General features: G+C 39.1%; 1 protein-coding gene across 1 annotated transcript in view; it reads left to right on the top strand.

The window, feature by feature from the left end:
• The window catches only part of LOC112987054 (dimethylglycine dehydrogenase, mitochondrial), a 47,417-nt gene that overhangs the window by 11,517 nt on the left and 23,102 nt on the right, over window positions 1–12,798 (top strand). Inside the window, exons 4-7 of the mRNA XM_064500815.1 lie at window positions 431–595; window positions 1,009–1,213; window positions 7,323–7,571; window positions 8,748–8,946. Coding sequence (XP_064356885.1) covers window positions 431–595; window positions 1,009–1,213; window positions 7,323–7,571; window positions 8,748–8,946 — 818 coding nt within the window. The remainder of the gene's footprint in view (window positions 1–430; window positions 596–1,008; window positions 1,214–7,322; window positions 7,572–8,747; window positions 8,947–12,798) is intronic.

Genomic DNA, 12,798 nt, shown 5'->3' with positions numbered 1-12,798 from the left:
AGTAAAGATGCTTGATCAGTTAAATTTATTTTGCAGTATCTCAATAGAAAATTATGCAGGTGATAAACTTTAATATAAACTATTATATATTTATTTTCAGATGCATCTGATATACTTTTGAAAATCTGTAAGCCATAACTTCAAGTATTAATCAAATCTTAATTAAAAACAATAGTATTGTGACATTCAATAGAGCCCTTTTACAACTTTTTTCAAGACAGTGTGTATTTGGGAAGTTATTTTGGTAACATTTGTTTTTTTTTCTTTTCTCTCTGTGAGTCTACATTTAAGTCCTGTTCCTTCAAGGACGCCTTTATGTGAGTCTCTTTTCAGTAGTGATAGTGGCAAAAGTACTATGTGCTTCCCAAACATGCATTTACAGAGATAAGTAAAGGTCCTTGCAGTAATTCACTTTTGCTCTTTGTTTTAGGTTGTGGGGTTTCATCAGCCTGGCAGCATCAGAATTGCTTCAACCCCTACTAGGGTGGATGAATTCAAATATCAAATGACTCGTGCTGGTTGGCACCCAACAGAGCAGTACTTAATCACGCCTGAGAAAGTGCAAGAGTTGTTTCCCTTACTGAACATGGATACGGTAAAGAATGTAGTTTTATGAAAAATAATGTCTATTGCTATTAAAATTTGGTCTACCAGATATGTAGATCTAGGGCCTGTTTCTTTAATACAATTTGTATAAAAGATTCTTGTTTTGCAGTGAAAAAAACCCCTAAAATCAGACTTGCATGCATTTCTGTGCATATTCTGTGCCATAATATTAAAGCACTGAGACCTTGGCTTGCATGGGAAAACTGAGGAATTTTACTTCCTTAGAAGCACTGTATAGTCGGCTATCTTTGGCTTTTAGAACGTTATATAGTTTTAACATTTGTTTTGATTTAACGCCTTAAGGTTTACTGAATTCCAGAAATACGGCAATTTTAAAACAAAATTAGTTGACTTCAATAAATTTTATTTTCTTTCATTTTGTGTGATTTTACCTCCACTTAGGTTTTGGCTGGCCTGTATAACCCTGGAGATGGTCATATTGATCCCTACTCTCTCACTATGGCCTTGGCTGCAGGAGCCAGAAAATACGGTGCTCAGTTAAATTACCCAGTCCAAGTGACTAATCTGAACTGCCGATCAGATGGGACGTGGGAAGTTGAAACTCCGCTTGGAGTAATTCAGGCAAAAAGAGTCGTGAACACTGCAGGTAGGTTTTAACATAAGCATTTGTATACTCTTGAGATTTGCAGACTAGTTTATGCTAAGCATCTGTACTGAATTGTCTGGATTATAGAAATAGGTAATATATGTTTTTGAATATTCATCTGGTTTGTGGTAAAATACAGTCTACATATATCACTTTAACAATATCATGAAAAATTAGAATTTAAGCTAATTGTCCTTTACTAGACATTAATAATATTTCTCTCTGGTTAGTCTCCAACAAGCAGTTAGATTTTAGAAACAGAGGAGACCTTTACTAGTCTACAGTAAACTGTGAAGAAGAGACAGGTTACTGCCTATGCATCTTGTCTTCTAAAATTACAGGACCTCTTATAAGTGCTACTTAGGAAGGGAAAAGGGATGTACAAATGAAATAGAAGTGTCTTTGCTGTTTTTTCAGAGACTGAGGATTTGCAGCCAGTAAGATAACACTGTCTGTTTCAGTATTATCTTTCTCTAAGATTTGACTCTATCCACATATTCTTGAAACAGAAGATTTTTATCGCCCTTTGATTAGTATTTTAAGCATGTACTTGGCTTGACAATAAATTTTTCCATGTAATAAAGGTTTCCTAACTCAAAGGAGCTTGTATTTACATACACAATTTTTATATTCTTCATTGTGTTAAAGAAGCCAAACTGATATTTCTGTTTCAAAGAGCTTTTGGGCAAGAGTCCTTCAGATTTGTTTCTCTTTTCCTAAACAAATCAGTAGGTCTAGAAACCTGTATGCAAACTAAACACTTCTTTTTATGCCACTTTATGGTTGGTGGGTAGAATAACTATGGCTGGTAGTTGTAATTACAAGTGAGTTGGACTAGAAGGGAAATAGACTTGGAGGAGAGAACTGCTTGGGAAAGGTACATGGGGATGGCTGGAGCACTGACAGCAAGTGGAAAGCCTGTGCATGAGAGGACTTGCTGGTTAAGGAAGCTCGGCCTGGCGGGTACTGTAGAGGGAGTGACACCAAGGAAATGGAGAGCAGAAAGGAGTCTGGCGTGATTCATTAAGGGAACTGGAGCTTTTTAGGCAAAAAGATTAGTAAAGATATTGAGGATTGGTTCCAGGCAAAACTGAGATTGTAAAATTGAGACTGTGTGAGTTGTCTGAGGACTAAAGACTGGTGGAGGGAAAGGTAGATGCGAGTAGATCGCAAGCAAGAGAAGCCAGATGGGACAGGATTTGACAAAGGAGGGAAACTGATTTGCACATGGAGTGAGAGAAACTAGCTGAAAAGGGTGTGAGGACGAGGGTAAGAAGATAAGATGGGATGGGAAAGAGAGAAGATTGGGATAGAGAGAAGTCTGGAGGGAATGAGATGGAGGATTGAACTCAGAGGATGGGCAGAAGAACTTGTGCTTGCTGGATGACCTTCCTTTCAGGGTCTGGAATGCATGCAGAGAGCCTTGTTAGATCATTCCTGGTTTTCAGACCAACTATGAAACCAGCTGGCAAAGTGTGCTTTCTCTTCTGGTTATATATCACCCATAGGTGATCACTTGTTATTGCTATCAGCTTAGCTAAAATGGCAGGGATCTGTAAAGTTCACCTTCAGGTTCTAAACCTGCCAGTTACCCTGTCATGATGTCAATAGTCAATCAGTCTGGGAATGATCTGGGATTATAGAATGGAAAAGCAGCTCTTTTGGCAATCAGACCTCTTACTTAGGCCCCAAACTTCTACGCACTCATTATTCTGAACTTTTGTGTCTGGAACATATTGATGTAGTATCATAAATGTAGTTTTTTCCTTGTATTTTTGTAGCGTAGTTGTCTTTCTTTTGGTTATGTATCAAGTTGACATTAGGCAGAGTTTTCTAATAACTGCTTTTCAAAACTTATTTGTAAAACTGGAATGCATCCTTGTGAAATTTTCATAGTCTTTTTTTTGATTTAATAGCTTACTAAACCAAAGACATATTTAGTTAATTCTCCTGTGTAGCTAACTGTTCAGCCAAAATGAACATTTGAAGTACATATTGCTGAACATTCTGGCTAACGATGTGAAATCAATACTATATAACCCATATCTTTTATAAATATTCTGTCAGCTAACATTCATTCTTCTCAGCCTTGCCTCATTCCTCTACAGATCATGACTGATATAATTCAGAGCTCATATTTTAGGCTCATGTTGCAGTCTTAGCACAGGAGAATATATCAGAGGGCTTTCTGCATTCTCTCTTCCCCCCACCCCAACAGACATCTGCTGTGGAACTGGAACAAACTAGTTCCAACCAATTTTTAGCTGTTCCTTATGTGAGATTTCCATTTTTGAAGAAAGCAGATCCCTAATAAATAATCTCTGACATGAACTAACTTGTATTGAGCCTGCTGAAGTGATTTGCATCCTGCTTGTAATAGAATGATTGATTAAAATCTGCAAAAATGGTGAATTTAGTTCATATATACAGTATGCATGCGTGTGTATATAAGGACACAGGTGCGTGCCTGCACACACTCGATCTCACAACTATTTTATACATATGTAGTGATGAAAGATTTTCTCCTGAGTTTTTTTTAAACAGGAGTTAGAATGCATAGTTCAACAGATATGCTAAGTAATACCACCAGTAAATATTTCAGCATCAGATGTTTGCAGTCTGCACAATATAATCATTACAAATGTCCCAGAGATATAATTTATGCCTTCATTTATCTCTACTATGTGTGATAGAACTTGACATCTGCTTCCAATTAGAACTTTATTTCAGTGAACATATTCTTCCCTTTGCCATTTTTGTGTTTGTAATGGCTTTTGCACATGGTTCAAAAACTTTAGACAAAGAAACTATAACATATTTCATTTAGTAAATCCCAGCTGTTGTTATTCTTGATGATTAAATAGCAATTAGCTGAAGTGTGAACTTTTTTTTAGAAGTACAGTATTTAAGATTTGGTATTGAGCATACCTAAAGGATTTGCCTTTAGTTCAACAGCATTTGAAGGTCATATTCAGACAGCTCTGATTGTAATATGCTTCTGGAAGCTTAATTGTTAAAAAAAAATAATATTATTTTCAAAGAAACAAAGTTAAGAATCAAAGACCTAAAAGTTAGTCTACCAGTTTTATTTTCTTTGAATATGCTTGCTGTCTACATTTTCCCACTGTTACTGTTTTAATGGGTAAGCAAAATAATAAATTTATTAGAATTTATTAGAAACACATTCTTGGAGCATCATTCCTTTTCAAAATATCTCTTGACGTCCAAGCAATTTTGGCAGAAAAACAGAGTGTGATACTAAAGATGGAATGCTTTGCTACTTCACCCTGCCCTTTTCCTGCGAGGATCATAAGCTGACCATACCTTAAAAGTCATATGGAAATGTCTAAATCAAAATAAATTCCCTCAAATTGGTTTCCTGACATGTCATTGTATTCTATCATATGTATATGCTGTCATCTTCACACATCTATAACATTCTCACATCATTTTTTCCCACATAATTGCAAAAATTAGAGCCTTGTGGGTTTTCAACATGTTTACAGATCTGAAAGATTTGTGGTTTTCCTACTCAAAGATCTCACGCAGAATTAGCTCCTCTCCCTTTTTTTTTAATCAAAGCAAACAATTACTACTTTGCCTAAATAGTCTTTGTCCTGGGAAACAACTATGTGAGTTTTATTGGGTTTCTCCAAATAGTGAGAAAAGTACTGAGGAGCAGAGCTGAGAGGTCTAAAGAACCCTTACATTACTGCAATAGGTATAAGCAATAGTTGTAGCTGTCTAGTCCCTGGCCTGGGCTTGGTAGAAAGGGGCACTGTGCATGAATAGCTGGCAAATAAGAGTGAATACATTCCTTTCTCTGGTGTCAGTCAACTCTAGGCACCTCTAGCCTCCTGTCAAATCCACACCTGTGTTTGTCATGAGTAACGGAGCAAGCCTTCGCGAATGTGCTAGAAATTCAACTTCATTAGAATTTTTTTGTTATTCTCTGTATAAAGGAGCATAAAATCAGGTTTCATTAGCCTTAAAGAACATGACTATGACATGATTTCCTTGAGCTAATTTGACCAACTTAACAACTGTTCCATTAGTGAGCCTCCTCCAGATTGCGAGGATGGAGTTAAGAAGAAAAAGTCTTACGTATGATACATACGGAACAACCGATACTGTTTTTTACTATTTAGTGGGCAGGGGCTTTTAACTGACCAAATCTCTCTATCATGCTGTTGGATTTCCTTCTCCCCTGCATAACAGGACTGTCAGCAATTGTCAAGTGAATCGCCATGAAAGACTTCTCCCTCAGAAACTTTGTATTTTTAAAAAACTGTGGGTGTTAAACTCTGAGGCCGGTTTGTAATAACTGAGATTGACAGCCCTCCTAGTGTGGGGAAATGGCACAAGGCCAGCATAGCCCAACTCAACTTTCCAAATTGCGGTGGCTTTAGGCTGCACCAAAGATGAAAGGATGTATTCCCAAGCTGATGTCAATGAGCAGTGAGGGCCAGCTGGTTCCTGAGGGACCGGGAGCCAAGGACGGTAACAAGGTTGGTAGGGAGGGGCCTTGCCAGCCGGGCCACATCCTACGGTACCCCAGCAAGGTGATCAGAGCAGGCTGGAGGTGGCAGCTGGGGTCAGCTCGTAGTCCAGATCACCAGACAAGCTTGTTGTGATGAGGCAGGTCTGAGGTCAAACAAGGAAGTCAGTGTGCAGGTCAGGGTCAGGATCAGGCCTGGTGAGGGTAACCAGGATCAGACCCAGCCTGATGATCACCAGGCAGGTCCACAGTGCTGAGGCAGGCCTCAAGCCGGGAAGCCAGCCTGCAAGTCAGTGTCTGAATCAAGGAGGTCCATGGCCAGACATGGGCATGGCTGTGACATGACTTGAGCTGCAGACAGGCACACATGCAACATAGCTCAGGCAGAGACTGACGGCCTGGGACTGAGCTTCAGTGTGCTCCTGGGCCCATGGGCAGGAGTGTAGAGGGAGGCCCTGGGGAAGGCTGGTCAGGGACATTAAGCCTTATTAGTGCCCTATTAGTGTCTTCTATTTTGCCTTCCCCCAACACTGATTCTCAGCCCCACAGACTCCCCTGGGACTGCTGCTTCATTGGATTTTCCCCCTCCATTCATACTTCTCAGATCTCCATTCCTAGATCCAAAGAGTCAGGAGAGTGAGGTGGAGGGATATTCCAAGCTTCTTCAAGCAGCTTCCCACTTGATTGTATCTGTCTGATTCCCTGGTCTGTATGTTGCATCCTCACAGCAGGCATGAGCCATGACGCAGAGCCCAATACGAATATGGCTGGCAGAGCTAACTGGCACGGTTAGCTTTGACACAGGTACATCTCTAAGTGGATGCACCTTGGCAGCTAGAAGCAGCTAGTCTTGAGGGACCTTAACAGAGAAGACTTAGGCCTTCTTTAAATTACACCTAGTAGTTTACATGAAGGGCCCTGAGCGTGCCTCAGGACCAGGGAAGTTGCTGCTCACTTTATCTGATCACAGTTTGTATCAGAACTTCTAACTGGACACCAATAGGAACATCATAATGAATTGATTATTACATGAGAAACTTACTTAATGCAATACTTAATACAACTCACATGATGTATGAGAAAGAGGAGAGAAACTTACATTCTTGAGGTTAGCTGGCTAAAAGTACTGCCTTGCTCTATTGGGGTGTTAGAACTTGGCTACCCTCTTGGGTAAGTGTACTAGCTCGTTCAGTTGATAGTAAGAAACTAGGTTCAGATGTATGGTGTGAGCTAATTTATTCTGCTTTTCAGACTTTGTGCTAGAACTGCAGTGCAGACATATTCTACTGAAATAAACCATGGGGTTTGTGGGACTGTTAATTAAATTCCCCTGTGAATTTTCTAGAAGCCTAATTCATATTTTTTCAGCTATATTTTTGAACAGCTGTATACTAGAATAATGTATGGTGGTATAATTGGGAGCAAGGAGGTGAAATTACGGAGGGTATCGAAAAAATAGGTGGGATAATAGGAAAGATAAGTTGAAAATATGGAAAAAATGATATCTTTCTCACCTTCTGCAAAGCAGAATGGTTCCTGAAAAATTTTTGCTGTCTTTTCCTATTCATATAAGTGTTTGAATATTAGTTCTTTGTTTGTTGTCTTCTGTAGGCTTCTGGGCCCGTGAAGTAGGCAAGATGATTGGTCTGCAGCACCCTCTCATACCAGTTCATCACCAGTATATTGTGACATCAAGTATCCCTGAAGTGAAAGCCCTGAAAAGAGAACTGCCTGTGATTCGTGACTTAGAAGGATCATATTATCTAAGGCAAGAAAGGGATGGACTTTTATTTGGTCCATATGAAAGACAGGAGAAGATGAAGCTACAGGACTCATGGGTAACAAATGGAGTCCCACCTGGTAATTAAAACATTTTTTCTTTAAACTGATAAGCACTAGCGTGCCATTTAATATGTATAAATCCCACCCTGTCACACTGCCTTAAATGATGGAAAATGGAAAATATTTGCAATGCGCAATTGTAGTTCAAGAACTTTTTTTCAGAGAATGGTTATAACCTCTAATTAAGAGTAAATAGAAATAACACAGCAATATAATAAGACTATATGAAATAGGCACAAAATATAGTCTACAACACCATCTAGCCCTGCTCTCTGAACAGGTGCCTGTGCGTTGTGATTAGACCCAGTCATTAAATCTGTGTTTTGTAGGCTTCTTCACCTGAATAGGGATTGTTCAAAGCTAAGTTCTCTCCAGCATGCTGGCAGGGGCTTTGGATTTTTGGCTATTCCCCAGAGGTAATGTAGTTGTCAAAAAGTAACACAGATTCAGCAAAGGAATGTCTTAGACAAAATGCTGTGCTCAAAAAAAAGTGCAAGAGAGTTGTAGATTCGTAGATTTTTTTTTTCCAAAAAGCCCCAACCTGAAGCATCATATTGCTGCTTATAAAAATTTACCGTTATATTTAAGCCCCAGTTGTCTGTTCACTTCTGGACAGAAAGTGACCTTAAGCCAATGGTCTTGCTGATTTAAAAAAGAAGTGTTTCCTAACATAGAACAATCAGCCTTGCTCTGTCAGCTTCCTCAACTTCGTGTCTCAACCAGTGTCAAGTCCTGCTACAAAGCGATGTTCAGTAATGCTCAGAGCCCAGACTGAAGGTTGAAATATATGCAGGAATTCACTCTGCATCAAGGAAATCATAAGCTGACACAGGCAATATCTTTCCTTCCCTCCCCAAATTGCTGCCATATTGAGAAAAGTAAGTCGTTTTTATTAACATGAAAGGAAGTTTCTGTGTTTCACCATCTCCTTCCTACTTCAGTGTTGAATTTGTGTGACCTTAGGGTTAAACAAATACATATAAAAGATAGTGTAAATGCACTGACAATAAACTTCATCCTGCAGGTAACTAGTGGTTTATGCGCACCATTTTTCCCATTTAGGATGAGAAAGGCTTGAACATACTGATGAATTCCATGTAACTATGATACATATAGATTGCATAACTGTATTGAAAATGTAAGTATTTTCAGTGCAATTAACAAATATATAATATGAGTCAAATATTTGTGCAGGTTTTGGAAAAGAACTTTTTGAATCTGATTTAGACAGAATAATGGAACATATTGAGACTGCTATGGAAATGGTACCTGTTCTGAAACAAGCAGACATCATAAACACAATTGCGGGTCCTATCACCTATTCTCCAGACATTCTTCCTATGGTGGGACCACATCAGGGTGTCAGAAATTACTGGGTAGCTATTGGTTTTGGGTGAGTAAATTAATTGCTACAACTTTCGTCCATCACCTTGTTAAAATGGCAGTCTGAACTTTGCAAAATTTTGTGGGTTTGGGGGTTGTTTTCTGTACATACTGTATGTAAAATGTAATTGTAAGTAGCCCTAATCAGCAGCACCTACATATTACAAGATTTTCCGTCTTTCTTACAGCTTCCTCGTAATTCTCACTATTTTTCAGTTTGTTTCCTTCTACCCCTTTTCTTCTGAAGGACGATGTTAGTGACACTTCAGAGAGCAGCAAGAAAGGGGTGGTACTTGGTATTGTGTGTGCAGGAAGTTAAAGCTATAAAAGTTCTGGGCTTTACAAAACACTTTCCAATTCATTTTATGAATAATTTTGAATTGCATTGCTTTCAATAAGTGTTTGGGGTAAGCAGAAAATGGTGTCACTGAAGCTGTGAGAATGAGTGGTAAAGGGGGAACTAATACATGATACTGACTTCTGGGTGAAGGACTGAAGGCGTACTAAGCAGAAGGCACTGCTGGCATACTGGGTGACTAGCTGCTCTAGGGTTACAGCCACAGAATGGGTTTTACTGGTGTTGCTCATTCTCTCCCCATTATGGTGTTTTCTTTGAATGCCATTTGCATCTTATATATTCTGGCTCCACTGAAGTCAGTGGTAAAATTCTTACCGACTTCTCTTTAATTATCGTAGTTTGTGCATTGATTCAAGATAAATAGAATGAACTAAATCCAATTCCAGGCACATGTTATTGAACATGTTCTGTTTACATTGTTCTTCCAGTTGCCTAATTTGCTGTTCAAAATCCAGCTCAGCTTTTTCCAGTTTTCTTTCAGTCCAAACCAAACAAACCCTCAGATTATAAGATAAAGCAGTATCACTAATGTGCTTTCCTAGCCCCCAAATTAAAAGAGTTTGGTAATTTTGCAATAATTCATTGTGAAAGGCATTCACCTTTACTGCTTGGATTAAAAAAAAAAGAAAATTTTCATCTTTTAGTAACATTTTCAGAACTTCTAGTTACAAAAGTGGTTTGCCTAATCCTAGTTCACCAGAAAGAATGATTTGGTTTGTTAATTATGCTGCCAGTCTTTGGAGTCTTTCTTCCTTCATTGGCCTCAATGGGAGAAAAGTCAAAGTTACATATAGGAATAACTAAAGACTAGTATTATACATTTAATTTTCTTAAAACAACTTATTTCAGGAATTTGAATAATCTCCAGAAGTTTAGACACAGGTTGCAATTATGTTGCTGAGAAGGCAGTCTGTCATTGGATTGTTCTGTCTGCTTTTCAGGGACTTTTGACTCTCTGTTCCATGCTTCTGGGTCACTGCAGTGTTTCTACCAGTGTTGTAATTTTTTGTGTGCGTTAGCAATCCTTATCTCACAGTCAACTAGCAGGGACATTGTGACAGAGGACTTAGTGCTGTTAGTTCAGAGGATTTTTGTCATCTAAAATTAGCAGCAGTTAGGCAGTGTAATGTGCAAAGAAGTTAATAAGTATCATTAGCAGGGTTTGCAGCACTGGTGTGTTATTAAGGTTGCTCAATGCTTCCCATTTAAGATGGTTTTCAGTTGCCTGTAGCTTTGAAATTTTCTTCAGGAGGCTAGAATTTTCTTCAGGAAATTTTAAGTCAAAGCAGTGTAACCATTCCACAGAATGAGATTATTGGAAGGTATGTTGTTTTGCCAGTGTTAAGTTTTTTGGGTGTAATCTTTTATTTGAAAAGGTCTGAGATTTTCTGAGAAGGAACCTGACATTTGGCCAAAATGTCCTTTCTCCAACAGATATGCCTTTTTGCCATTCTTCACAAAATCTGTGCAGGAGGCTAACTTACAAGTTAAACTTTAAAAAAGTTTAACTTTAAAAAGTTCACAGTTCATAGATACTTGATAGACACTCACTAAATCTTGCACTAAAATTCCTGAATTCTATCTACAGTGGTATTCTACAGCCAGAGACTGAATAGGATTTTTCTTGCAGAAATGAGATAGAAAATGGCTGAACTTGGGAGAGAGACACTAGAAAGGATACCAAGGCGTGTGGGGGCTCTGAGTGCCTAGGAAAGAGGGGTGGAGTGAGAAACTTTAGGAGTGGAAAGTAGGTGTGAAATAAGGGATCATAAGCAAGTAAGAGACAAGAATAGGGCAGGGACAATATGGAAGATAGGACAGAAAATATCAAGTCTGGCAGGGATTGGAGGGAGAAAAGAAAAAGAAGGGCAGTCTGTATTCACTAAAGCACAATTTTCTCTAAATCTTCATAGGAGGACTGAGATTCCTGAGTTGTAGCACCCTTTACAGCTACATATAAAATTCCAGCCCTGCAAAGCGTGTGTTTCATTCCTTTGTAGCAGAACTGCGGTGGAGGTGTTAACACAGTCCACTCTCCATTAGCTGAGGCGATGAGGGATATGGGCCCACCAGGTAACTGAAAATCTCTGATAATGTAGGCCCGGCTGGCAGCAACGTATGGGATCAACTGATTGCACAGTCAGAGCTGAAAACCTCTGCATTCTGCAGACACCAGTCTGCCCAGGCGCAGGGCTGTACCCACACTGGCAGCTCCACACTGCAGAGCTGCCTCCCAGGCTGTCTTGCCCTGGGGTTACCCAGCCATTGGCTCAGAGGTCTTCAGCCCAAGCTAAAAAGCTTCGCTGTTATCTGGTCTGCCGCCAACCACAGTCATGCTGTGGTCTCTGTGCTGTGTTCCCCAGTGCTTTTGGCTTCAGCAGATGGTGCGGGAAGGCTTAAGCTGGCTAGAAATTCTCCTGGAGCAGGAGCTGTTCCTGGAAGCATTGTAGCCATGCTTGCAGAACTCAGGCCCATGAGCTGCCTAGTTAACACCAGTAACTGCCAGTTCTTCCACAGTACTTACAGAGTGGCACATTACAAGCACTAGTCTTTAGTGCATCAGTTGTGGTGATACAAGCTTGTACTGCGAATCGGAAGATTTCTGCTGAATAGAGTGTGTTTGGCAGAATGACCTCATGTATCCAACTGGGTTTTTTTTCTGTTTTACTTTGAAAAAATGAAAAACTACAGATAAAAAGCTATTATATCGAAGTAATCTCATGAAGATTATGAAGTCGAGTATTCTAAGGTTAGGAAGTACCAGAACTAAATTGCGTGTGTAATTTGAATTCCTTATGCATATGCATTAGTATTAAATGACTACATCCTGTTTGTTCCGTAAGATCTTTGCCTGTTTAATTCAGGGCATAGAATTCAGAATGTGAAGCTGATGGCAGCAATTCAAATTTGTTTTAGCTTCACTATTCAGTGTGAGTCTCTGTGATTTAATTACTACATTCTAATCTAAACTTGTTTTCAGGACAGAGTTAGTATTTCATCAAGGATTTTTCTGTGGTGCTCATTGGAACATTTCACAAATAGCAAAGAATTTATTTTCATGTGCCCCCTAGATGGAACAATATTTTGGCACCTTTTTAGGCATGGTAAACTAATTCACAGAGATATTAAAATCAAATGTTTTACATCATTCATTATTAGCAATTAATTGTCATCAAACCATTCCGTTTCAGTATCCCATCTGAGATGCCTGTAGTTTAGCATTACATAGTACTATTTGGCCATATCTAGACTTGGTGGTGACATACGCATATTGCAGCACCCCAAAGATCCTTGTCTCCCAGTTGTCCAGTTCAGGGACCTGGCTGGATCACATCTAACAAATAGCCTTTCCCCTATGAAAATCAAGATGGCAAGCATTTTGAAAGTTCTAATTATGATGCTTACGTACAGAAAGGTTTAAGTAAGAGAACCTTAAATCTTTAATTTCCTAACTTTTGAATGCCTGCCTCTGCTGTCTGATATTGTTCCTTTAATACAGGTTTC

This window comes from Dromaius novaehollandiae, chromosome W (assembly GCF_036370855.1).
Source record: "Dromaius novaehollandiae isolate bDroNov1 chromosome W, bDroNov1.hap1, whole genome shotgun sequence".
Taxonomy (NCBI): domain Eukaryota; kingdom Metazoa; phylum Chordata; class Aves; order Casuariiformes; family Dromaiidae; genus Dromaius; species Dromaius novaehollandiae.
Note: the sequence above shows the minus strand (reverse complement) of the source record. Positions and strands in the feature narration are given on the sequence as shown.